At 45.4% G+C, this 27955-nt stretch overlaps 1 protein-coding gene across 4 annotated transcripts in view; it reads left to right on the forward strand.

Moving 5' to 3' along the window:
* Positions 1-27955, forward strand: part of ATP7B (ATPase copper transporting beta) — a 61795-nt gene that overhangs the window by 4558 nt on the left and 29282 nt on the right. The window contains exons 1-2 of one of the 4 annotated variants that reach the window (XM_045514077.2): positions 11858-12040; positions 25097-26318. In XM_045514077.2, the coding sequence (XP_045370033.1) occupies positions 25142-26318 (1177 nt within the window). In that variant the 5' untranslated portion in view covers positions 11858-12040; positions 25097-25141. Of the gene's footprint in view, positions 1-11857; positions 12041-13147; positions 13733-15511; positions 15681-25096; positions 26319-27955 lie in introns of those variants that run through there. The other 3 variants (XM_010951447.3, XM_045514076.2, XM_010951448.3) reach the window with 3 other exon arrangements.

The following is a 27955-nucleotide window of genomic DNA, read 5'->3' on the forward strand; positions in this document are numbered from 1 at the left end:
AATATTGCAAGAATTGCCAAAATGTGACACAGAGACAGTAAGTCGGCAGATGCTGTTGAAATAATGAGGCTGATAGACTTGCTCAACTCAGGGTTTCCACAAACCTTTAATTTATTAAAAAAAATGCATTATCTGTGAAGTACAAGAAAATGAATCTGCCTGTATCTACTGTGTGCCAGGCATGCTGGGCACTGGAGATCCAGCTAAGACCAAGACCCTGCCTTTAAGGAATTTGTATCCTAGAAGGAGATACAGGAAAAGAAAAAAGAGTAAAGAAATAGTGTTATTTCTGGTGCTGAGAGGTGCCGGACAGTCCATAAATCAGCGTAGGAGAAATGACATCAGAAATACATGGGAGAGGGAGATATCTTTTTTTTTTTTTTACGTTTTCATAGTTGCATTTATTTTTTTCACTTTTCAGTTTTATTAGGTAGAATTGTTACAATTTGCACATATACAACATATTGCATGTAAATACATATATACAATATACTGCACATATTTTTAAAAATTTACATGTGTACTGTTCATCATTTCTAAGAACATTTAGAGCTTTAGCTTTTTAAACTTACATAGTTATCAAAGAAATAAACCCAACCGCAAAATAAGAATTCAAGAAGATACATACACCCCGCTATTAACAGCAGCATTCTTTATAGTTGCCAAGATACGGAAGCAGGGGAAGATACCATTTTAAGCAGGTGGTCAGGGAATTCTTCTCTGAGGAGGTGGCATTTGTGTGGAGACCCAAATGATTCAGATCTGGGGGGAAATGTTCTAGGTTGAGGAACCAGAAGATGGCAGGCTCCTGAGTCAGGAGTGACCTGACTGAGGAACAGTAAGGATGCTAGGCTGGAGCAGAGGGAAGGAAGCCAAGGGGTGGAGCGTGAGGTCCATGTTCCTCATCTTTACAGATGGAGAAACCGAGGCAGAGAGAAATTAAGTAACTTTCCTGAAGTCCTGTAGCTGGTAAGAGGCAGATCTGGGAGTGAGTCCCAGTGAGGCCTGTCTCACTTTCTCAGATACAGTTTTTCTTCCAAATTTAACTTGACAGTTGGTCCCACCATATGGTTTTGATTAAACTTGTCTGAATAGAGCTTTTCTCTGCAACTCTGTGCTTCTTGAAAGTAGGGACTGAGTTAGTATCACTTACAAAGTACTCCACGGCACATAATAGGTGCGCCACAGGTGCTCCTGAATAACTGAATTAGAATATGATCCTCTCACTGTGTTTTCTCTTCAGAGGCCTCTCCGTGGGGCAGCAGTGACCCTGAGAGGCTGGTGGCCCATGACCTGGCCCTTCAGCCTTCGGTTCACAAACATTACAGAGCACCTTCTGTTTGCCTTGTGCTGGGCCACACAGAGGGACGCAGAGATGGACAGAGGTCAGCCCCGTGCTCTGGGAGCTGATAGTCAGGGTGCAGGAGCAGAAGTGCCCTCGCAGTGCAGCACCCACAGGCGGGGACGGTCAGCCTTTCCTGGGGGGAAGGATGCATAGAGAACTTGGGGGAGGTGGTGCAGGAGTAAGGTCTTGAAGGAGGAGCAGGTGTTGGTTGGACACAGTGGAGTGGAATGAAGGATGTCGCTGGCAGAGACTAGCCTGTGCCAAGGTCCAAGGATCGGATGGAAAGATGGATTTGGGGGTGCTGTGAATGGCTTAACCAGCCTGGAAAAGTGATTCTGGAAGGCCCTGGCTGGGAGTTGGATTTTATACCCAAGACTGGAGAGTTTGAGCATGAGGAAACATGCTTTGAGGCACTCCTAAAAGAAGATGTTAGCTGGGAATGGAGCTGCTGGAGACTTGCTAGAGGCCTTGGACTGTGACCAGCCCCGTCCAGACTGCAGGTGGCTGAAAAGCCTATAAAAGAACAGGGAGTCAGCTTTCCTTGTGGAGTCTCCTCTCCTGAGTGCCCTCATGTCAGAAGCCAGTCGTAGTCCTGACAGTGACAACGCAGAGCATACTTGGTACCCAAGTAACTGGGTGATAAACCATGGAGGTGAGAGTGCTGGATTTTTAAATGCATTTTATCTGACATACGTTCTCTTGTCCATTGCAGGCATGGGGATGGCCAATCACAGGAGGCTGTTCATTGGTGCCAGAGCATAGGTAGCAAGGACGTATCCACGTTCAAGTGTGTGCAATATTATTTTTATCTATAGGATTGGAATCATTGCCACGTGAAGTTCTGGAATATCTGTGATTTTTTTTTAACTAGGTTAAAGGAGAAAATCTGAGCAGATCAAAGGTTGTTGAAATAAAGTAGGAGGCAAAGAAGAGAGTAACTCTTTATTATGATGTAATTAACTCAGCAAGTAAGACTTTAAAAACACCAGTCATTGTGAGATCTGTTGTTTTAGAATGTAGCTATTTTGTTAAAAGCCTCAATTCCTCCAGAAACTAAAAGTCACTCTGCATTGGGCATAGAAACATTTAAAATTCTTTAGAAAATTGTTATTATAAAAGTAATTTAACTCCTTAATCCAAATTTAGAAAATAAAGACCATAAGGGGAAAATTTACTTTTATTCCTGCCACTCTTAGGATTGTTGAAAAAACAAAATTCAACTGAGTAAAGATCTGATTGGTGTTATTTAATTGTTCATGAATAATTCATCTTAGCAGAAGGAAAGGAGCTCCGAGGGGCTGTATAAAATGGAAGACTTATAGACAGAGTGAGGCGTGGCAAGGGAGTTATTGCAACAAAGAGTGGATTGTTTCAGGTAAGGTCACCTTCCCGTTGGGGAAAGCAGGGGTCTGTCAGGCACGTTCCCTCACTAGTGCTGACCAGGTGACTGCAGACTGACTGGCTGAAAATCATGACTTTCCTGGGGGAGGCTGAAGCTGAAATTAGGTTAGGAATTAAGTCTCGGTTTGCTGAGGTGGGGCTAAGCACAGGTGACTCCATTTGGGGCTTGTTTCTATTTTAACAGGATGACTTGTCTGCATGTTTGTAAACTTCCTTTATTGTTTGCTTTTGCTGCATCTAATAGGAGTTTTTAGAAATAAAAAAAAATATATCCTTGCAACTCAAATATAACCAGTATTAACATTTTTGGCATATTTCATTCCTGTCTCTCTTTTCTTCATTTTTTTTTTACTCTTTGTCTAAGCCCAGTGGTGCTAACATTATAGACATCCTTTTAAAAAGCAGTTTTAAAAGCTGTCCACTGATGAGTCTGTTATTATCATTATTACTGAATCTGCGGCCTCTCTTTCCCTGACCTGACAGACTCTTGGTTTATAGCATGAAGCAGCCTTTCACCCGTACCCTGGACTCTCCCGTTCATCTGTCCATTGCCCCAGCGTCAGTGCCGCACCAGAGCAACAGAATCGCCAGGGAAGTTCAGGCAACTACGTGGTTGGTGCTGCCAGCAATTTCTTGTTTCTAATCTCGACGGTGCCTGCATGTGCCTTTGGCCGTTCTTTATCTTTATCATCCTGCGTGTGACTCTTTCAAGCCTGCACCCACTGCAGGGAGCCCTCTGCAAGGCCCCCGCCTCCCTTAGTCTCAACAAATGACCTCAATTCACACCTCCAGAAAACGAACACCACTCTGTATGATTTTCTTCAACTTTCTGCCTGTCTCTACGCATCTTCTCCCCAAATTTTGTTTAGATCTGTGTCCATTTTCACTTGCTCATCTCTAATCTCAGGAGGCCCACTTCCTTTCAAGGTCCTCTCCCCTCCCAGTGTCCTGGACCTCTGCCCCCTCCTCGCCGCCTGATCTGGAGCCTTCACTGCTCTGATGAGGTCTTATCTTCTTCACCTCTAGTCTTTCCCTCTCTCTGCAAACTTCTCCGCTTCAGCTTGTAAAGTCAGCCGACCTGCCTTTGTTCTGAAGTCTCTTTTATTGCCTTGGGTCTCCCAGTAGCGGTTGTGCTATTTCTCCCCTCCTCCTCTTCCTCAGTCTTTCAGAAAGAATCCCCTGCACTTGCTGGTTTCCACACCTCCGTTCACTGTAACATTTTCCCTTCATTATTTTATCAGTTAATTGGATATAAAATAATTACATGTATAAATATATATATATAGACTAGCCTTTCTCACGACACATTACACTTCTGAGATCCACTGCTGTGCAGTGTGCCATGGTAGGAACATAGCACAGTTTATCCCTTCTCCTGGGAGGTTATGGGGCCATCTGTAGGTTTTTGCCGTCTGCCCTCTTTGCCTCACCACTCTCCCGAAACCTTTTGTGTTCAGGCTTCCATGAATACCAGTGGAATTCCTATTTTAGTAGCCTCTCTGCTACATTTTTCAAACAAATAGCTTTATTGAGATAGAATTCACATACCATACAGATCGCAGACACATGCAATCATCACTGCGATCAATTTGAGAACATTTTCATCACCTCGCAAAGGAACCCTGTACCCTTTAGCTGTCACCCTCCGTCTCCCCACGACCCCCAGGCCTAAGCAACCACTGCTCTGCTCTCTGTCTCTGTAGATTCGCCTGCTGTGAACGTTTGGTACAGGTGGAATCTCTGTCTTGTTCCTGATCTTAGGGGAAAGCTTCCAGCCTTTCACCATTAAGTACAATGTTAGCCGGGATTTTTTCGTGCTCGTTATCAGGTTGAGGAAGTTCCCTCCAATTCCTCATTTGTTGAGTGTTTTCATGTGAAAGGATTTTGGGTTTGGCAAATGTTTTCACTGTGTCTTTTGAGATGATCATGTGTCTTTTGTTTTTTATTCTGTTAATACGGTGTCTTACATTAATTGATGTTTCTGTTAAACCAAGCTTGGATTCCTGGGACAAATCCTGCTTGGTCACAGCATGTAGTCTTTTTATGTGTTGCTGGATTTGGTCACCTACTGTTTTGTAGAGGAATTTTGTGTCTGTATTCATAAGAGATAGTGGTTTGTATTTCTCTTGCGATGTCTTTTCTGGTTTTGGTGTCAGGGTAACACTGGCCTCAGAATGAGTTAAGACACAGTGTTTGATAGAATTCAGTGTTGAAGCCATCTAAGCTGGGCTTTTCTTTTGGGGAAGTTTTTTTTTTAATTACTAATTTAATATCTTGTTACAGGTTGATTCAGATTGTCTACTTCTTCTTGAGTCAGTTTTGGTAGTTTATGTCTTCCTAGGAGTTTGTCCATTTCATTTAAGGTATCTAATTTGTTGGTATACAATTGTTCGTGATACTCCTATATAATCCTTCTTACTTCTGTTAGATCAGTGGTAATAATCCATCTCATTTCTAAGTCCAATAATTTTAGTCTTCTCTCTTTTCTTCCTTGGTCATTTTAGCTAAAGGTTTGTCAATTTTGTTGGTCTCTTCAAAGAATCAGCTTTTGGTTTTGATGATTTCCTCTATTTTTCAATTCTCTGTTTTACTCTAACCCACTCGAGTCTTTTGTTTTGTTTTGTTTTTTCAATCGCACTCTGTTACTTTCTTCTGTGTGCCTTGAATTGTGTTCTCTAAAAGATATGTTGAAGTCCTGGGCCCTGGTATCTGTGAATGTGGTATTATATGGAAATAGGGGTTTTGAGGATCTATTTAGTTAAGATGAGATCCTACCGGATTATGGTGGGCCCTCAATCCAATCACCGATGTTGTAAGAACACCACATGAAGAGGCAGAGAGGAGAAAGCCACGTGACTACAGAGAGAGAGATTGGAGTGATGCCTCAGTAAGCCAAGAAGTGCTAAGGCTTGCCAGCAACCACCAGGAGGTGGGAGAGAGACAGGGAACAGGTTCTCCTTCAGAGTCCCAAAAAGGAAAACCTTGGCTTCTAGCCTCTAGAACTGTGAGGGAATCAATTTCTCATACTCAGTTTGCAGTATTTTGTTACAGTCCTGGGACTGATACACCTTCCTTCTGCTTGCTTTAGGTTGAGTTTAGTTTTCTTTTTCCAGTGTCATAGGCAGAAGCTTAGATTGTTGATTTGAGTTCCTACTTAATGTAGACATTCACAGTTATAAATTTCTAAGCACTGCATCCCATGAGTCTTGGTATGTTATGTCTTCATTTTCATTCATCTCAAAGTATTACCTGATCCCCTTCTGATTTTTTTCTTTGACCCATTGGTTATTTAGGAGTGTGTTGTTTAATTTCCACATATTTGTGAGTTTCTCTTATTTCTTTTTGTTACTGATTTCTGATTCTGTTGTTGTTGGAGAACATACTTTGCATTATTTCTGTTCTTTTAAATGTATTGAGGTTTGTTTAATGGCCTAGCACTGCCATCCTGGAGAATGTTCCACGTGCACCTGGGAAGAATGCATATTATACCGTTGTTGGGTGGAGGGTTCTGTAGACGTCAGTTAGGTCTGTAAGTGTCTTTGTATATTAAATCCTTGCAATCACAGGCAGTTTCTGTTGGCTCCCCCCCCCCCCCAAGTATATATGTCATACTTGGCTGTTTCTTTGCATGTCTCACAACTTTTTGTTAGAAACTGGATGTTTTAGACAACTCTGGGTACTGCCACTCCCAAGGGGTTTGTCACTGTTATTTGCTTTTTTATTGTTTAGTGACTGGCTAGATTATTTCAGTCGGGTCTCTTTCGTACCTCCACCCCCCCACCCCATGTTAAGCCTCTGACCTTGCTTCTTGGCACAACTTCTATCTGTCTGTTCCAGCTTCCTGCTACCTCATGACCTTGAGATGGACCCCAGCCCTCTAATTCCTGTTGCACACAGCAGAAATGGGGAAGAGATAAGGACAAACCTGCTCTCTCTCTCTCAACGCGCCTTCTCAGGAGCCCTGACGGCTTTCCCTTATATTTCATTGGCCAGAACTTTGCATTAGTTTTCAACATTTTAAAATTAGAAGATTTTTTTTTATTGTGTAAAACTCTGGCTGCTTCCCTTCTCTTGGAAAGTCTGGTGACCCCAGACCATCTGACAGCAGTTGGTGGAGCCCAGGAGGAGCTGCCTCTTACAGGTAGAGCATGAGCCCTTCCTGTGGCCGCAACTCCTCCCCAACATGTGCTCATGTAGGTCAGCGTCTGCCCTTGGTGATACTAAAAAACGGAGTAAATTTGAAGATCTAATTGGCTTTATTAGGCAGCATCCCACCTAGTACTAGGAGGGCGCTCCAAGGAATGGGGGTTCAAAATGGAAGACTCTTACAGGCAGAAGGATGGGGCATGAAGGTATCAGCGAGGAAAAAAAAAAAAGGAAAGGGAAGAAAGAAGGGAAGGGAAGGAAGAAAGGGTTAGTTTGGGCTAGAGCTTCTCTTTGGAGGGAAGGGAATGGCAGGGAATGTTATCATGCAGATTATCTCCCTAGTGTTGATTAGGAAGTTTCAGATTGACTGTTTTAAAGGTCACATTTCTGGGAGGGGTTGAAACTGCAGTTAAGCCTTGATTTGCTGTAGTAGGGGGCAAGTGACTGCATTCAGGGCTTGTTATTTCTTGTTAACAGTAGTATTTGAGCTTAGACTGCTGGCTTGGAGGGAAAAAGGAATGAATAAGCAAGGGAGGAGAGAGCCAGCTTTGCATGGGGCACCACCTTCTGAATGTTGAATATCTGTCTGAAAGGCTAGCAGTCCGTATTTTATAGCAGGCAAATAAAGTGAGCTGTTTTTGCTTGGTATTCTCTATCAGTCATTCATTTAACAAATAGTTATTGAGAAACTTTAAAATATAAGCACAGTTTTCGTGCTGGGAATACATCGGTGAGTGAAGAAGATGGACAATTCTTCCACGTGTGAAACTTACATCCTAACTGGGGAGACAGTCAGTAAGCAAATAAGTAAAATATATGTTCTTGTATCAGGCAGCTGTTGAGCACTCTGGAGAAAAGTCAGTAGGAAAGGACCATAGAAGTGGGAATGTTTGAAACTGTACACAAGGTAATTGGGGAGGCCCTTGAGAAGGTGACATTTGAGCAGGGACATTAGAAGGAGAGGGTGAGTCATCTGGACAACAGGGTGTTGGGGAAAGGGATATTTATAAGCTGGAGCAGCCAGGACAAAGGCTCTGAGGCAGGAGCACACCCTGCTTGGGTCCAGGAACAGCAACATCAGAGTGGTCTCAGCAGAGGGGTGAGGGGTGTGAGGACAGGTTGAAAGGTAAAGGGAAAGGGCTGACTTTACAAGTCCCTATAGGTCACTGTAAAGATTTCAGGTTTTTCTCTAAGTACATGGAAACCCTCCGGACGGTTTTTAGGAGAACCTCATCATCTGAACTCTCTTAAGAGGATTCCTCTGACTTTTGTTTTGAGAATAGACTTTAGCAGGTGAGAGCAGAAGCCAGGAGATGATTTTAATAATGCAAGTAAGATGTGGCTTGGACCAGAGTTATAGTGCAGGTGCGGAGAAGTGGTTGGACGCTGGATGTAGTTTGAATATAGAATCTACAGGATTTGCTGAACATTTACGTGTGGGTTTGAAAGAAGGATACGATTCTTATCAAGGTTGAATCCAAGATTTTTTTCCTGGGCAAGTGGAAGGAAGGAGTTGCCATTTACTAAGGTGGGGAAGACTGTGGGAGGAGCAGGGAAGGGGCATGTGGACTGAAAAAAAGCACAACTGAGCACAGTGAGTTTCTGTTTTGCTCAGGGACCTCACTGAATTCTGTAGCCCAGGAGACAGCGTTTCAGATTGCTCTGAGGAACTACTCTGAAGCGGTAAGGATGGAGCCAGGATATATATGAATTTTTTGCTGGAAAAAAACATGGAAAGATCACCGTTAATCACAAAGAACTGACATTCCAAGTTAATGATTTTCGTGCTCTTCTATGTATGGGAAGCTGCAAGAACCTGGAGTCATTGAAATTTTTCCATAGATACGAATCTTAACTACGAAGGGGCCAGTATATGCAGAGCACAGGGTGCTTCCTGTTTTCTCCCTCCTGGATTCCCCTGGGCGCGCGCTGTCTGCACAGTCGCGCGCTGTCTGCACCGTTGTGCGCTGTCTGCACTGTCGGTGGGCGGCTGCAGTGGCCGATGGCTGGGTCCTTGTGGAACTGCAAAGACAGGCAACATATTTTTCTTTACAGACATCATATCGGGAGCTCACTTTTAGACAACTTAACATTTGGGATGCGTATCAAATATCCAACAGGAGGTGTTAGTTAAGCATTTGGGTCCGTAAGTGTGGGGCTTGGGAGTTGTTGGCTGTAGGTGGTATTTGTACTGACTGGGGTAAATGAGATCACCCAGGCATCTAGACAAGGAAGAGGTCCATGGGCTGAGCCAGGAGTCACTCCAGCCCTAAGAGGTTTGGGGACTAGTCGGCTCTTGGGAAGGACTCAGAAGGAGCTGTCGGTGGGCAGGAGGAAAACCAGGAGCAGTGGGTACACGGAGGCCACCCTGGGGTACAGTGAGTGGGAAGGCACTAATCAGGTGCTGGGGCGGTTGAGAAGTCTGCGGATTTTTTTCTGATCCTTTTTTGATTTCAGGAAGCAGGGAGCAGGCTCGTCGTTGGAGATGGCGGATGAGGGTAGGGGGTCTGAGGAACAGGGAGGAGGTGGGGGATCTTCAGCCTGAGAGTGAAGAGCCGGAGGACCAGGGAGAAGTCGCTGGACTGCCGGGAGTGCCGAGGCCCTCCCGGGTTAATGGTCATGGGTCAGAGCGTGACCAGCCAGTCTGGATGTGTTTCATCTCAGCCTTGTTCAGCTGGGAGGAGACACCAGGAGTCTGTTGGAACTTGGAGGTAAGCAGTGTTGGCCCCAGATAAGGAGGCAGCTGGGGCAGTTGAAGGCACCTCTGATGAACTGTGGAGCTGAAACATTGGCTTTGACTCTGATATAATCTCGGTGTTTTTTGGCCTTGTCCAGTCTCTATAGTTCAGAACTGTCGTAACTTTTTTCACTCTGGGCTGTTGAGCCAAGTGTGGCTTTATGGAAAAGCACCCCCTCCAGTGAGCTTGGCGTTTTGTTTTTATTTTGTCTCCTGTTCACTAGCTGGTGTAAAAGTCACGCCGAGCTCATTGTTTAAGTCTCGGAAATGGCCAGTTCCCAGGGTGTGAGGAGCAGACCTCCTGGCCCACCAGCCCTTTCCCCGCTGGTCCTCCAGGGGAGCTCGGGCCAGCAGCTCCCCATGCCGCGGCACCTAACGTTTGAGTGATTTCTTTCTCCTTTAACATCAGTCTCTACTGTTCTTCTCTCCTAACTTGCTAATACCCTCCAAGGGCAGAAGTGTCTCTTGTAGCCTGTGTTGCCGAAGCACTGAAATATTTGGCTCTCAGTTGCTAAGTTATCTTTGATTATTAGCACTGTGTATGCGTCGTGTATGGGAACCTTCCGGGCCACTGCTTCCCAGCGCGCAGCTTAGTGTCAGGTTGTCATCCTGTCCCGTCACAGGATCCCGGCCCCTCTGCCTGCCTGAGGAGGCCTGGCCCCCTGGCTTTTTCTGAGAAACCCCGCCCAGTATGAGCCTCCCGCTGGGGTGAGGAGGGGGGATCTTTGTGAGTGCTGAGACATCTGAACCAAATGTCGTCCCCGAGCAGGGTGCTCTGTCTCAGACGTTCATGGAAACACAAGCTGCCCATCTGCCCCTGGGCCCAGGCTTCTCAGGTTATAACAGGAATGTTTAGGGCACCACAGGAATTTTTGTTTTTATACAGAAAAGATTCACAGATATTGGGAAGGTGGGCTGGAGATAAACAAGTTGCATTTTATTTTGGAAAAGAGCTGATAGAATTTGTGCATATGGGGGCAGAATAGTTTATTGCTAGGAGGCACTTGAAGACCTGTGGTTCCACAAGGGGTGTGTGAGACGCTAAAGGAGTTTGCCCTTGGCATCATGATAAGAGGGACATAAAAACACCGTGAAATTCCAGGTACAAAGCACATTCTGATCTGTCTGTAGTCCAGCTCAGTGAGTATTTATTTAACATCTGGTATTTGTTCATCACCTTGTTCCATCTGTGGGCAGATAAGACATAAGAACCTTGTCTTCTAGGAGCTTAAGGAGTTTCTTGGAGCTGAGTGAGTTTCTTGGAGCTGAGTGCAGCTCGGCCTCAGTAATGAGTGTGGACTGAGCTGAGTGCAACAAGGGCGGTGGAGGCAGAGGACTTGTTCTCCAGAAGCTCCAGACCTGCCAGGTCTGCAGTGTTGGCCTTTGTGATACTGGAATTCAGATAAGGGAGAGAACCTGCCAGGCTGGATAGAGGCAACTCCACTGAGAAGCAGGACTTAAAGGATAATGAGGATTAGATGGGGAGGGGGCGGAAACGTAGGGTCAGGTGTGAGGAAGGGGGAAGGTGCCAGAAAGAGGAGTTTGGACCTGATTCTCTAGTCTGGGAGCTGACTCCTGTCCTGACTGTTTCACAGGCCCCTTAGATTCCATGGGAACAAGGGAGAATCCACCATTTTCACCCCCAGATTTGCCCCTAACCCAGTTCCTCCTCTTCTCAGCCGAACAGGAAATGGCATCGTCCCCCTCAGGTCCTCTCTCTGTGTCACCTGCTGGGCTCTCTTGATCGCTGAGCCCGGAGGGCCTCCTCATGTGTTTAATCCCATTCTGCTGTTCACTTTCTCTGCTCCTTGTAACCCTATAACACCCCCCCCCACCCCGAGTTCATGTGCCTGCCCAAATGATTTCTAAATCACCGACGTAGTCATGTAAGTCCTCTGCTTAAAAACAGGTGGTTGGTTCTCCCTAGTCCACAGGACAAAGTCTAACCTTCATACCCTTTACAGCCTAATCTGGCCCAGCTTCCTTTTTCTGGCTGTGTTCTGGGTCTGAGTGACCATTAGGAGAAATTACAGTGTTTCACTGTAAAGCTTCTTCCATAGTTTATGGCACTAACAGGGTAGACTGTTTAGCAGTACTTGGGACGCATGACGCGAGCGTGCTCCCCTCATTAACCACTCACAGCTACAGCACAGAAGCAGCGTTTATATTGATAATGATCCCACATCACCAAGGAGAAGGTGAACTTTGGATACTACCCCGTATTTGAAAAGGCAGCAGAAAGATAAGTGACCTTTGGGGAGAATTTCCACCCAAAATGGTAGAAAACAATTTTTAAAGTCTGGTGCTCAAAGAGACGGAAACTGACTTGGATGCCCAGTAAGGAAGTGTGAGGTGGTCCGCAGGCGTGGGCAGACCCTGACAGTTCCCATCAGGAAGCATGAAGGCAGCAGGTAAGGAAGCAGATTTGAGGGATCACGAGAAAGCCATTACAGGTACACCAGGCTCATCCCCACGGACTCCTGTGTGGATTTGGGGCCCATGGACCTTGGCATCAAACATGCTTTTCCTTTTTGGGTCACTGATTTGAATGGCGTTTCTTGGAAATGGAAGTGGATTCTTTTTTGTTCCCAGAGAAGATAAGCCAACCCAGATACATTTTAGAGTTGGCTGCCCTGAGTGTGTTTCAGAAGTGAGAGCAAACAAGTGGTTAAATCTCCATGGGCTAAATGAGGGGCCAAAGAATAAGGAGGAGTCTTGAATGGCCGACCCATGGGGGCTGGACCAGTCGGGAGCCCACCTTCCCTCAAAGAGAGCAGATCTCTTCTTGGTCAGGAGTTCTTGGGGGCAGCAATGGCAGTTGTAATGGGAGAGAAGGGGTGATTGTAGGCAACCCGGAAAGAGGCAGAGTCCTCAGTGACCTTGAGCAGAGGGGATGTGTTCTAAGTGCCCTCATTGGGTACATGTCCCTGTGGCCCTCTCGCCCCCAAGGACACATTCGGCTGGAGGGGAATAATCTAGGACCCAGAGAGACTCCATTCCGTCCTCAGTGTGGACATTCCACACATCCTTGCAGTAGGAGGTGTTGCCAGGATTAGTGGCTGTTCCTCCCATGGGGAATGAGGTCGCCTCCTTCCTGTCTCTCCAAGGGGGTGGGGGTGGGGGTGGGAAGGGAGGCAGTGCTGCCCTATAGAGCAGGAGGCTGCCTGGGTCACCCTGCTGTCATGTGTCTCCTCTTAATCCTCCTGTGGAGCCTGAGCAGCCTGAATTGTGTCTCAGTTCCTGCCTATTCTGCCATGTATAAAATACGGATGATTTATTACCCAGTGAGTTTCTGTAGTCAGCTCTGACTCAGGTCAAGCCATTGGTCCAAGGGAGAACATAGCAGCAGGAAACATGGAACTTGCCTACATCTTCTTGAAAATGCAAGTCACATTGCCTAGGAAGTACTTTTCTCCCCTACTGATCTGCACCCCCCCGGCCCTGGAGCTATGGAAGAGGCAGCTGAAGTTATTCCAAGAAAGCACTCGAAGTTTGGTAATAAAAGGAAGTGACGTGTCCCCCAGCTCCTGTACGCGCTGGCCGGGTGTCCAAGCAGCTCTGCGTGTGCGAGGGACTGTGTACAGAGATTCCTAGGGCCAAATAAATGCAGTGTGATGAGTAAGAGGATGCCAGTTGGTTTGAGGGGTGTAGATAAACAAGAGCAAATACATATACAGCAGTGTGCAGCCTGCCCAGGTTCCTGGAAGCCTGGCTGGCAGCCTCCCCGGGCTGGCTCAGGGGCAGGGCAGCAGGTGCCTCCCCCTCGCTAGTTAGGAAGACACTTTTCAAGCGTTTTCTTCTGACGTGACCAAATAGCCCGAAGACGAACTGCTGTTGCGGCAGGTGGAGGTGTGACTGCGGACTTGGCGATGGAGAGAGCTGGGGGTGAGAAGTCTGGGAGCCCTGAGCCGTCCTTCCTGGCGACTCTGGCTGACCCACAGGTGACCCTGTTGTCTGTCCACAAACGGTGGTCCTTCAGGAGAAGCCCTGGAGCCAGAGGCTCCATCAGGCCAGTGACTTCGGAGGAGGAAGGCTGTAGTCCAGAGGAGGGAGGATTTTCACAAAAGGTTTTGAATGGAACACAGGAGATCGGTTCCGATCAGGTGGGTGCAATCACAGAAGGGCTACAAAGCCAGGAATGGGGGCTCTGGGTTATAGCTGGAGGTTTCCCCTCCCCCGTGTCTTCATAAGAGGGGCCGGGGAGCCACTCCTGGGTAGTGAGTGAGCCAGGAGTCCAGGTGATTCTCCAGAGATTAAGTCCTTGGTGGGTAAAACGTGGGGTTTTTTGCTTCTTATTTTCAGGATATTTTGTAAGCCCCTGTGGAGCAAAAGTTTCCCTAAACACAAATCAGACAAAAATTGATCTTACCCCTCTTTTTATTTTTTAACTGTGTACCTTATTTTGTTTACCTTCACATTTCAACTAAGTAAACATTTTGAAAATGTTGCTTCCAGATGAAGCAGCTCTTCTTAAGCAGATGAGAGGTTTGTTAACCCAGACGTCAGGTCATGTTCAAAGCAGGGCTATGTAACTAACATTTTGTGAAAATGATGTGTCAGTATCATTTCCAGGTGGGACTGGTGGTCTTTTTCATTGATGTGAGTAGACGGGAAAAAAATACTGCTTAAACATAAGGGAAAGTTTTCATAAGTCCTTTGCTCCCTAGAGAGTTATTTTTGTTTCTTCTGGTGTTAATTGTTTAAAAAGTCTTAAAACTAAAGTAAGTTTTGTGAATAGAAATTTTTGAAATGTACTCTGCAAGAGATTTATGTATGTTGATGGGAGATTTATGAATGTCCATTTGTGCAGTGCATAATCAATGTTTATATTTTTAGTTGAGTGTCTAAGATAGCAAAATATTAAATATTTTTTTGAAATGCTTGAGAGTATTTCTTTATGTTCAAACCACTGCTTGACAAAATCCAGCCTATGTTGGAGGTGTTTGTGAAATGTTCTAAGGGTTTTTAATGGCCAGTTCTAATCTCATGTGACTAGGAAAACAACCTGAACCTGGCTGGAGGATCCTTTCAGAAAGGTGGGCTGGGCTGGAGGCCAAGGTAGAGGCTGGGCTAGAGGTCCGGGTGGAGGCTGTGGTCAAGAAAGTCAGGTGCAGATCTGCGTCCTGCCCTTGCTGGGCTGTGGGACCTGGCAGGTGAGCCTTGGACTCCTCCAGCTTCAGATTCCTCATTACAAAGTGGAAAGAGAAGGCCTGCCTCTTTGGATTGTGAAAGCACCTTGTTGAGTACTATATAAACGCATAATGGTACCGTTTCAGCCAAAATGATTTTCAGTAGAATTCTCAGCTTGGAGACATGTTTGAATGTCTGGTTGAACTATATCCACCGGTTAATCCCTCTGAGCACAGTTGCAACTATTTTTTTCTTCCTAAAGCCCCGATTATAAAAGTAACACCTGCTCATTATATGAAACAAATTTAACATAAGGCAAGGGGAATGTAGAAAAATAGAAGGAAAATGAAAGCAGCCATGTGTTTCAGCCATTTTCCCACTGCACAAGTGAGTCTGTGTTCATAGTATTATATACCTTGTATTTTTTAGTGAATATTTTGTGTGTATGTGTGTGTATATATATATATACATGTATACAAAATATAATTTAATTATTCCCAAATGGGGGAAATTTTTAGTAACTGGTTTATGATGCTAAAAACCAAACTAAATGTCAATTACAATTGAATACTTGTTCACTGTTAACAGAGTGTGGACTCAGTCTGTTATGAATCACACTCTGGATCTGTTTGAGAGCTATTTAGTACTTGGTATGTGGGAGGGACTTGCCCGTGTCACCTTATTTAATCATCCTCCTCCTTTAACAGACAGAAAACTGAGATCAAGAGGTTAATTTGCCTGAATGATTTAATCCCAGGTCTGTCTGAGGACAAGCCCCTTTTCTGTTGGGACATGGAAGTATTATTTAACATACTGGGTGAGATCGAGTTTTGAAAATATCTGGGTTTTGGAGAGCTGCTAATTTTGTAGGTGAATGGAAAGTTAGCTCTCCGGTGGTGCCATTATTCACAAAAGATGCAGGTAATTGCTCTGAAGAAAACATTTCAAAATTGTGTTTGTGGTTAGTGGATTTGGGTGCTTGTGTTTTACATTTCTTGTACAATACAGAGTACGTTATGTACAATTTGGAATGGAATTATGATACTGAGCAAGCTGTCGGGTTCTTCTATGTTTTGGACAGAGGGGGAAAGAGGTCTTTTTTAAGGTGTAACTGGTAAAAGCATGTTCTGGAGGGGGCATCGCTCCCTCCGCACGTGTCAGAGCCTCTCGGCTGCTGGTGTGAGCTGGCTCAGCGGCTGGGGCTAAGCCTGGGGAGGCTCCCAGGCGGTTGCCGCACCGCCACTCACACCCAGCTGGGACCCTGCGGACCAAAGAGGAGCAGCAGGGGCCTCAGTGCCCTGGCCAGGGTGTTCTGGCCCTGTGTCCACAGGCTGCCTCCCTGAGGCTCTTCTTTCCTCTCAGGTCCAGGACGGTGACCTGGAAAGGAACAGGCTCCTACCTCTCAGAGCTCCTTTGGGAGAGTTGCGGGAAGTAGCGGTTACTGACCCCTGTTCCAGCTGGAGGGTTTCAAGAATTCCTCTTTCCCCTCAGAAACGCCTGCCCAGGCCTCCTTACCCACGGCCCTCCTGACTGCTTTGGCCAAGCTTGGCTGCTGTGTTATTTGTCTTTATTGCCCATGTTGGACTGCACATCTGTCTGCAGTCATCAAGGGCAAGTGTGTAAACCAAAAGTGGATTCATGTTGCGGGAGGGCGGGCTGACGTTGGACACACTGACCTGCTGCTGGATGACTGTGATGAGAGTGCTGGGTTGTGGGCTTAACCATTTCAGAAAGCAACACAGAGAATTTTGTGCTGGGTGAGGGGTGGTGAGGCTGGGTTTTATTTTTTGCCTAGATGAGATCAAGATGACCCAGCGGACACAGGCATATCCCTGCTAAGTAAAGGGAAGAAAACGGATGAGGTGTGTGCCTAGTCACTTAGAGAAGTTACTAACAGATCGTCACCCAGCCATCATGGTCAGCAACACTACAATATCATTTGCATTTCTAGAAAACTTGTTGTATTTCTTTATTTTCCTCTAAAATTAGCATCTGCTGGATATAAACATAACAACAGAGTATGGAAGTGTGGATTTCTTCCACCCTAGAAACATAGAATATTACCATGTACTCTTACACAGTTTTGCAACTTTTTTTTTCCCTTTTTCTATCATGGATGTCTTTCCGTATTATTACATGTAAATCACCTTTTTATTTTTTAAAACCACTGCATAAAATTGTGTTGGGTGGATACTTCGTGTAGCGTGGTCTCCGGGCTTTCGCCACCAAGTGTAGCAGTGGGCATTCCTGTGTCATGATGTTTCCATATGATGACATTCCCAGAAGTGGAACTAAGTGTGCAGTGGGTATTGAGTGCTTTGATAGATACTGCTCAAGCACTCTCAGAAAGATTGTATAAACCCATTTTTCTACCGGCAGTGCTTGAGAATTACTTTTCCCTACACTCTTTCTTACTGTATCACCAAACTTGAAAATTTTTGCCAGCCTATTGGGTGAATAGTGAGAAGATTCTGAAGCAGAAAAAATGCTGTTGGTTGATAAAAGTCTGATGGAATAGTTGTTACAGTAGACATAAGTTAAAAGTGATGGGATTCTCTGGAACGGTTGACACTGAAGCTGTGTGGACTGAGACCGTGAGTGGGTTTTCTGAGCTGCTGTTGGGAAGTGCTTCTTGGAGAGACCTTATAGTCTGTGAATTTCTAAACTTTATTTAATTGTATGTAGAAAACAGCCTATGTTGTATATACATATGTATTGAGGTTTGTTAATTTCCTTTGTTGTTAATTTTATTCTTTTTTCTCCTGGGCAAACAAAGGATATGCGCTTCTGGTTGCTCAGAAAGGGTTAATATTTTCCCTCACTGTGGTCAAGGGAAAGAAATGGGCAGTAAGTTGGTGGTTTGTATGTATTTTCCCAGAAGGTGCATGGTCAGCTTAGACCCCACCCACCCACCCCAGGGCTGGGGGGTGGCCTGAGGGCAGAGGGCAGCTTGTGACACACACAGCCCAGGCGCACAGCGGGCCTTTGTCAGTGTTCGAACTGATGCCAGAGATTCGGTTTGTTTTCTCAGTAGATAAGATGTAAATAATTCTCATTGGAAGCTCTTTCTGGACTTTTGTGAAACGATGTTAAAGGACAGTTTGAAAGGGTTGGAGTGGGGGTTGGAGGAACATTTACACTGGTTTTAATGATTAGTTCTTATCAGTAAAATAGTGGAAAATGATAAGTCCTCTGCCTAGGCTGCTTTTGAAGATCAAATGAGGCCATATTTGTCTTCATAGTCATTCATTTTCAAACATTTGTGACGTTAAGCCTTTTAAGGTTCTTATCTTTCAGGCCTCCCTGCAGAACCCTTGGGTGGGCATTGTTGCTACCTCATTTTACACCTAAGAAAACTGAGGCTTGGATTTGCTCAGACAAGGCTGGAATTCATACCCAAGACTGTCAGATACAGCCTCAAGGAATTCACAAGTAGGAAGATCAAATATTTAACAAATAGATGTGGAAATGTTCTTTATAGGATAAAGCCATTATGTCTTTATAGGATAAAGAAATATGTCATTGGTTCATCATTGTGGTCATCTTTTTCACAGTGATAATATTATTGTTGCTTATATTAACTAGTATGGCTTAACAAAACATTTTCTTCCTTGCCTTGGAGAAACTGAAAAACCACATTTGTTTCCTTTCTCAAATGTAAGTACTTGTTTGCTTTTTTAAGTTAAGTTTTAAAAATTGGAAAATATAGACACATAGTGAAAAGTCAGAATTTCATAACCCACCCATAGATAACCTCAGTTTTTATGTATTAATACCTACATATGTATTGTCTAAATCTATATACATACAGGTTTAACATGGGGACATTGATTCTTCCTCAGTGGGGGTTTTAGAGACTGACACCCTGGGGTAATTTGGGTGGGATCTTTTCTTGAGTCAATGTCTTCTGACCCTCCTTCCCCTGTGAATCTGATTGTTACCAAACTCAGGTTCAGCTGCTCGCTGCTCAAAGGCCAATAACTGAGAGGCAAGTGTCAGTAGAAAGGAAAGGTGCTTTAATCAGAAAAGCTGGCAGTCTGGGGAGAAGGTGGACTTGTGTCCAGAGACCAACTCCGAACATTCTGCTCAGCCATGACAGTTTTTAAAAGGAAGAATGGGGGAAGAATCTCAGTGAATCATCAAGGCAGGAGGCTGGGGTCTGCATCCTTCTATGCTTTGGGCAGACATGCTGACTCTCTTCAGTTGTTATCTTGCCAGTGTGATCTGCCTGCAGGATTGCTAAGGGCTGTTGGAGGTTGAGAGCTAATCATTCTTTAACTGCTTAATTCTTCATTCTTCTTTCTTATCTAGGAAGAGCATCAACAGATTAGGCAAAGCATGGTGTGCATTCAGAAGAGTGTAAGTCAGGAGTTGTTTCAATTGCTTAGTGATCTCATTCCTATAATTAGGTTATTTTAAGGTTAGAGGGGGAAAGAAAGGAGCAAACAGGAAAGGGGCAAAAAAGCTGCTTTCAGTCCCTTACTGTCCAACATCATTCCATTTCTATGGGGTGAGGGGTGAAGGTCCATCTTCTGTAACTTCTTCATGCTGACATAGGGCACCGTGTTCTCAGAGTGGATGATGACAACATGGTTCTGTAACATCTCTTTGCTGACAGTTTTCGTTGTTCACATCCATATACAGGCAGAGCAAGTTACATGTATTTTAATGGTCACAAAGACATAGATTATTATGAGCAATAATGTTAATCCCATTCTCTTAAGACCAGTTCTTGGAATTGTGCTAACCAGGGTTCATTGCTGCTCAAGGTGGAGCCGCTTAGGTCATGTCTACAGTGTGGTCAGCTTTTCCCCCGCTCTGGTGGCAGTAATATAGTCTGTAAAACAACTCAGGAGTGTGCATCAGACACCGAGCCTGTGACTCTGTCGTCCTAATCGCTAACTGCTCGGTTTTGTACAGGGTGGGGGCAGGGGACACTGCAGGGTTCTGCTCGGTTCCATGATGTCCAGAGAATCCTCAAATAAGAGGAGAGCAGACACTAAGGGTTGCAGGCCACCAAGTGGCCTTAGTCATACCCTCACCCCCGAACTGTACTCACTCGTCTAGACGTAGCCTGCCTTTTACCTGACAGGTATTGTCGGGGAGGAAGACATTTTCCTCTACCCTTCTAGGTTCTTCTGGCTGGTCTAAGAATGAAATTGACACGAGACAGATTAACAGGAGAAAATCAAACAAAAGCTTAGTAACGTGGTGTGCACGGGAAAGACCCAGGAAAACTAACTCACCCAAATGGCCGAAGCCCTCACCTTAAATACCATCCTCAGCTAAAGACGGAAGAGGATGTTGAGGGTGGGTAGACTCAGTTGGGGAAGTTGCCAAGAAAAACACAGTAAACAAGGGTGATTGTGGTATACATTTAAGTCATTTCCTTCTCTGTTGATAAATCAAGTTTCTAGAGATTGGGTCGTAGATACCTTTACAAATGGAGATTTCCCTAGCAAATATAATTGTTTCCTACAGAAATGCAGCTTTTATTTGGTTTAAAGAGCCCTTTTAGTATCTGCTGTTTATCAGAAAATAACTAGCTTAAAACAGTATGCCAAAGGGACATAGTATAGGGTGGCAATTATGTCTCCCCTACAGTAGGATGTGGCTGTTGTTTAATTTTCTTCATTTTGCTTTATTGCATTGTAGTCTCTTCCTGTGATTAACGTGGCTAAAAAGAAAAAGTAAACTTAAATTTTTTTTTTTTTAAGAAATAGAAAGCCTGCTGGACTTGGAGCAGAATATAAATCCCAGCTCAGTTCATTTAAATGCCCCTGAAGAAACCTCTGAGTCTGCTTCAGCAGCAAAATGGTGATAAGAATATTTGCTTACAGAATTATCTTGGGCATTAGGGATATAAAATGCCATCTTCATAAAATAACATTGAGAATCATTATCTATTTGCTACTATTGAATCTGTTTACATATGAAAAAAAATCAGGACCTTCCTGTGTTTTGAATTCCATGCAAGTTCTGGGGTAGAGGGTTGTATGGGGTGGAGGTTATATACTGGGAAAGTTGCGTGCCTATATAACATTTTTGCCTCATGAGTTAAGGGTGTTCCACACGCTTCAAAGTGAAAGGAGCCCCAGGATAATTGGGTGGGTGGTATCCTATCTAAGGATGATGGGGATCCAGGTGTAATGAAGAGCTGTCGTGGTCCTTTCTCGTGCATGTGGTAGTATTGCTCTTTGGCTTGTGATCACAGCCATTTCCTACAAGGCATGTCATTCGTAGGCTTTGCAATGTCAGTCTGACTTCAAAGCGTTCTTTAAAACATACCACCCCATTTCCATTTCTTCATACCAGGCTGGCCTGTCTAAAGGTCTTATTTTCCTTTCTTGGCCCAATCTTAGTGAATCAATAGTTTATATTCCTTGTCTTTTTTTTTAGACGCCCTGGCACTCTCAGCAAATTCTGTGTGACCTGGGTGCCTAGAGAGGTAGCAAAGAATTGACGTTCATTTTTGGATTCCCCTCTGTGGGATGACCCTCTCCTCCGGTGTTTCCCGGCCCTTCCAGTCCTGATGCCTGCCACGCTAATAGTTTATTGAAAGTCCAAAAGCTAGCAACCTGTTTTTGGGCCTGCAGAAGAAGTCCTGGATGTTTGTCCTCAAGGAGTATATAATTTAGTGGGACTTAGGCCCCACTGGAAATTCCACCAGGTTTTTCTTGGACACACACTTTATATCCTGGGCCCACTTTCTAATGTCCGTGATTGCTTCTGATGAGTCCTTAAACCTAAACATGTTTGAAATTGAAGAGCAAAATTAAAAGCACCCACACCATGTGTGTGCACTTAAAAAAGATCCAAACACCCGACAGCTGTGATGAGGCCGCTTCTAAACCAACAGGTACTCTGGTGTTTCATGAAATCGCATTATTTGCAAAGCTTTGTTTCTGTAACTGCTTGTTGTTAGAAACGTGCCTGTTAGCAGGGGGACCGCTGAGTACTGTTTACTCCAAGTAAACAGCTTCTAGCACTTCTGCAACCCCCTTTGGCAGGAACACAGTCCAAGGATTAAAAGCCTGCATTGTGGCTTGGGTTTGGTGAGTTGTAGCTAGACCTAGGACCAAGAAACATAAGTCAGGTAGGAAATCATTAGGGATTGGTTTTTACAACAGACTCAGTGATTAAGGGTCATGTCTTACAAGGAGGTAATTTCTGCTTTACTCTGTATGGTACTGCATCAAAGTGAATATTCTTAGAACGTTCTTAGTTCTTCCTTCATCTTTTTCAGTTAGATAAGTATTTGATTAATACTAACTGCAGTCAAGCCATTGCTGTGGATCTCCTTTATGCTCACATTATTTTAATTTTTAAATTAATTATTTTTTAGTATTTGGTAGCAGATGTAAACTGTACAGTAAGTTGTACTCTTCCTTCTCACTCCTGTAACCCAGCCACCTGACCCCTTCAGCTGCCAGTCCCCAGACTCTGTACCAGTGTCTTACACGTTCTTCCAGAGATAACTCCATACATGCATACACATCGATGTGAGTAATATTCTTTTTCTTACACAAGTAGTGCTAGTGCACTGTGATGGACTGTTTTGGTGGCCCTCCCAATGAACTGCACCTCCTTGTGTGTAAGCTCTTCTGTAGTGCTCTCCCAGGTTGACTGAGCATGACCATGTGGCTGGCTGTGGCCAGTGATGAGTTAGCAAATGTGATGCAAGCAGAAGCTTGGTAAGTGCTTCTGCACTGGGACTTGTTCTCTGGGAATGCTCACTATTATGACACCCTTCTCAGAACCCAGAGACCCCCAACTGTGAGGCACCCAGCCGAGCCATGTGGAGAGGCTACATAGAAGAGAACCGCGGTCCCTGCCAACATCAGCTAGCATCGACTTGCCAGCCATGTGATGAATGAACCGTCTTCTTGCGTGTGGGACCTCCAGCCCCAGTCAGGCCACCCCAGATGATGCTGTGTGGAGCAGAGACAGGCTTTCCCTGCCGAGCCCTGTCCAAACTGAAAAACTGTGAGCTGTCGTTATAAGCCATTAGATGTGGCTTGTCACGCAGCAACAGATAACTAAAACACTAGATGTACTATATATTCTGTGCCTTGCTTTTTTCACTAAACTGTATATTAGATAGCTGTCTATTTCAGTATGTATAGATTTGCCCCCTTCTTTTTCAGAGCTCGATAGTATTCCATTGTACATCTGTGCAGTAATTTATCAGCCTGTCACTGATGGACATTTATGTTGTTTCCAGTCCTTTGTAGCATTTAATATCTTTGTTGCATGCTTCCTTTTGTATGCAAACAAATATATTTATTGGCTAAATTCTTAAAGAGTTGTTGGGTCAAAGAATATGTGAATTTGTAATTTTAATAGATATTGCTAAGTTGCCCTCCCAAGAGGTTACACTCTCACTAGCCTTGGGGAAACCAGTCAGTGGTTACCGACCTGAATGGTGAAAACCGTGCCACAGTGAAGTTGGAATGTTAATAGTATTTTTCGTATATTGAAAAGCCGTTTGCATTTTCTTTTTGATGAACTGCCTTCTGTTTCTGTTGGATTGTTGGCCTTTTTCTTCTTTGAAGGTGCTCTTTATATATAAAAGACATTAGCTCTTAATTTGCTTAATGTGAAAGCGAGCCTTTTTTTCACTTGGTTTATCTTCTACCTTGGTTTGAACAACTTTTTCCTCTTATTGTGGTTAGATATATCAGTCTTTTATTTTATAGCTTCTGAATTTTGTTTTTGTTTGGTCATATTTAGGCTTTCCCCACTCTTAGACTATGATAGATATTCTCCTATATTTTCTTCTAGTACTTCTTTTACTGTTTTGCTTTTTGTGTCCTCATCTTTGATTTATGTGAAATGTCTTCTGATATATATAGGTTCCACATTTATATTTTTCCAAAGAGGTTTCCCAGGTGGCTACCCAGGTCCGTGAATACTGTTATCCCTTGTTGTCCTTACCATATCCATTTCCATATTTACACCGTAGATAATTTCAGTATGTTTATTGAATTCAACAAACTTTTGAGTTGCTGTCCCATAAATTACTTAATTATTCCTTTTTCTCTATTTTAAGAAAATGCTCCAGTGACTATTTTTAAAAATAATTTCTTATACTTACTGACCCCAAACTAGCTTATGATTTCCTCTGTGAATATACAAATGTATCTTTATAGTCTGCTTTAAAAGCTATTTAAACTTCCATCTTGTTAAGCTGGTCAAAAGCTGGAATTGGAAAGATACGCATTTGATGCATAGGGATACAGAGATCAATCCATGTAATTGAGATTCAGCTGAAGATAAGTAGGATTGTGTAGGCGTAGAGAGAGACATGCCTTATTACCATGTACCACGTATAAGGGCCTGTTCCCAGGTTTCTGAAGCATGTGATAGTACTGGTATAAAAACTGTATCTGATTAAGAGAGAGATGAGACTGGGACCCTGTGAAGGGGCAATTTTGTTAATAAAATGACTGAGGCCACATCATCATGAGAAGAAATCAGGCAATTACGCTTGAGCTGTGATACATTAAAAATCCATTTAATTTGGTGAAGTACTTGTAATTTTAGGTAATGACTCCAGCTGTCCCGAGCACCCGGTGGGGCAGTGACTCAGCCGAGGTGGCACTGAGAAGTGCCTTGTTCGGCTCAACTTCCTCTTCTTCCAGCCTCCCCGCCCCTGCTCCTCTTGGTCCAGCACCTCTTGGTGCTCATCCCCGGCCCAAGAAGTGTTCGTGCTTCAGACCTCTTTTCACAGGCACTGAGGTCCAACCCCATCGGATGGGAGGTCTGCATTTGGAACATGTGCCCTGTGGTTGCAGTTTAACCCCTGTTAAGAGAATGACAGAGACACCCCTAGAAAGAGATGCAGAATTAGGGTGTTGCCTGTTCTTTGTGTTTGCATTCCTGCAGGACCCCAGCGTTTGGGCCGAAAGGGCCAAGTCCTTCAGGGAGACATCAGGTACCAGCCAGAGAGGGGAGCTCTGGTGGAACCGCCATGCTCTCCACCTCTGCTGGGGGCCTGCTGTGTGTGTTCTGTGCACATCAGCTCTATCATGCTCACGTTTCCTACAGAAGCCTTCACGTCTTCTAGGGAGGAAAACATTTCACCAAGGTGTGCCGATGACTTCTGGGTTCAGAATCACAGAAAGTCAAGGCTAGAAGGATCTTCCCCCAGCCTGAACCCATTCATTTGATAAGTGATTTCTTCATGGCTCTTTCCCTCATTTGACGTTCTTGTACTCTTGGGGTGTCGTGACACCAGTGGTATTGTTTTCCATTTTCTCAGTGCCAGACAAGCTGGGATATTTTAGAACACGTTTAGTTTTAAGGATAAAAAATGTTCTTTCTTTTCCTTTTAGATCCTGTCTAAGCTTTCCTGGACTGCTCGAGCCTGGGAGCCAGAGATGAAGCAGAGTTTTGCCTTTGACAACACTGGCTATGAGGATGGCCTGGACGGCATGTGCCCCTCTCAGACGGCCACCGGCACGATCAGCATCGCGGGCATGACCTGCCAGTCGTGTGTGCAGTCCATCGAGGGCAGGGTCTCCAGTTTGAAGGGCATCGTGAGCATTAAGGTTTCCCTGGAACAGGGCAGCGCGGCTGTGAAGTACGTGCCGTCGGTCCTGAGCCTACCTCAGGTTTGCAGTCACATTGAGGACATGGGATTTGAAGCCAGCGTGGCGGAGGGAAAGGCTGCCTCCTGGCCGTACAGGTCCTCACCCGTCCCAGAGGCCGTGGTCAAGCTTCGGGTGGAGGGCATGACCTGCCAGTCCTGCGTCAGCTCCATAGAAGGAAAGATCGGGAAACTGCAAGGTGTCGTGAGGGTCCGCGTTTCGCTCGGCAGCCGGGAGGCAGTCATCACTTACCAGCCTTACCTTATTCAACCCCAAGAGCTCAGGGACCATGTGAACGACATGGGGTTTGAAGCCATCATCAAGAACAAGGGGGCCCCCATGAACCTGGGACTGATCGATGTCAGACGGCTGCAGAGCGCCCACCCAAAGGTGCCGCTAGCTTCCAGCAATCAGAATGGCAGTAACTCAGAGACCTCGGGGCACCGGGGGAGCCAGGTGGTCACCCTGCACCTGGGCGTGGATGGGATGCACTGTAAGTCTTGCGTCCTGAATATCGAAGACAACATAGGCCAGCTCCCAGGAGTTCAGAGCATTCATGTGTCCTTGGAGGACAGATCTGCCCAAGTGCAGTACGACCCTTCTTGCATCTCCCCGGGGGCCCTGCAGAGGGCCATCGAGGCTCTTCCACCTGGGAAGTTTAAAGTTTCTCTTCCTGATGGAGCAGAAGAGAGTGGAACAGAAGCCAGACGCCGCTCCCCCGGGCCCCCCAAGGGCCTCCCAGAGCCCGGTGCGCACTGGACCGCGGTGCTCTCCATCGCCGGCATGACCTGCATGTCCTGCGTCCAGTCCATCGAGGGCCTGGTCTCCCAGAGGGAAGGGGTGCAGTGGATATCGGTCTCTTTGGCTGAAGGGACCGGAATGGTTCTCTACGATCCGTCTGTGACTAGCGCAGAAGAACTCCGAGCTGCCGTGGAGGACATGGGATTTGAGGCGTCCGTCCTGGCTGGTACGTGATGTGCGTGAAGGGACTCTGGGGCGGCTCCTCCCTCCTGTCCACCACATGGTTCCCACCTGGTGGGCGAGGTGAGCCACACCCACTGCCTTGTGAGTGGTGGCAGGATTGCTGCAACCCTTCCTGGTGTTTGTCAGGAGAGAGGAAGTAGAGCTCCCAGGTGGTTAGGGTTTGCCTCTGGGACTAAAATGCTAAGTTCCTTGGATTTTTGGCGTCTTTTCTAAGGAGAACAGTGATACTGTGGTTTTTTTTTTTAAAGAGTACTAGGGGCATGTCTGGCCCTTCTCTCTCCAAAGGCACTGTCATCATTTTCTCTGAGATCTCTCTGCTAACAAAACAAAATAATGCAGACAACAGGACCTTGGTCTCACCGCCTGGAGCCCATTCTGTAGGAAGCGAGATTTAAGGAAGGATGTGATGGTGATTTCCGTGTCCCCCAGCCCCGCCCCGAGGCTGTATGGAGAGGGGCGGGCATGACAGCTTTCACAAGGGGAGGGTTGATGTCACATCACTAGACAGCTTCTGGGGTGGTGGCTGCCCCCGCTCCCCCCTCACTGACCCGCTACCCAGTGGCCGTTCACTTGCTGGCTTTCCCTTCCGTCCCCTCCCTTTGCGCCCTTTGCGTTTCTGCCACTCTCCAGGCCTGGCTGAGCTGTGGGCTGCTGAGCAGGAAGGCAGTCTCTCCTGAGAGCTTCTGTGGCAGACAGGAGGAGGAAGCAGACCACCTGGGCAGCGGGTGTGGGCGCAGGGGTGGGGCACCCAGTCCCCCCTGCCCTGGGGCCTGGGAAAGGCGGCTCTGGGCTTGGGGGGAGAGTGACCCATGGAAGTTGGCAGATGCCTGGCCCCATCGCCTGCCCTCAGGGCTCATTTCCACTCACCCTACACAGGAGCCCTTCCCAAGCCCTGGGGGTGAAGGGGGTGGTGAGGCTCAGGTGTCTGCACACCCCGCCCTGAGGGGAGCGGGTAAGTCTTGTGGAGTGACTGGGCCCCATTCTGTGCTTTGTCTTTGTACGAAGTTTCAGGAAGTTTTGCTGTTTTTGAGTTTAAACAAAAATCAACAAAGAAAAGAGTGGAACAGTAAATCCTGTACTCAGAAGGTAAGACATGTAGCGTGGAGTTGTCATCTGCTGTGTTTGTGTGAGATCTGAAGTCTTTCCACAGTGGAATCAAGTTATTAGCAGGAGAAAGGAATTATCAGTGAACTCCATAATCCAAAATAATTGCACTTGCTAAGTAAAGCTAGAAAGAAAATGGGTTTTTATTGGCCAGAGTTATGACAATTATGTTTCGCTCACAAAGTATTTAGGGTACCAGATTTAGCAAATAAAAATACACAACACTCAGTTAAGTTTGGATTTCAGATAAATAATGGATAATGTTTTAATGTTAGTATGTCCCATGCAATATTTGAGACGTTGTTATACTAAAAAAATTATTTGTTGTTTATTGGAAATTCAGTTTCAGCTGGATGCCCTGTATTTTACTTGGCAGTCTTAATTTAGGATAAACCATAGGCTTTTATAGCCACTTAACTTCTAAAAAGGCATAATTTGTGTTTGGTCAGTCATTCTGGATTGACCAGGGGCTCCTTGACGACAGTCTTCAAACCATGTGATTTGTTTCTCCCTGGA

This window comes from Camelus bactrianus, chromosome 14 (genome assembly GCF_048773025.1).
Source record: "Camelus bactrianus isolate YW-2024 breed Bactrian camel chromosome 14, ASM4877302v1, whole genome shotgun sequence".
Taxonomy (NCBI): domain Eukaryota; kingdom Metazoa; phylum Chordata; class Mammalia; order Artiodactyla; family Camelidae; genus Camelus; species Camelus bactrianus.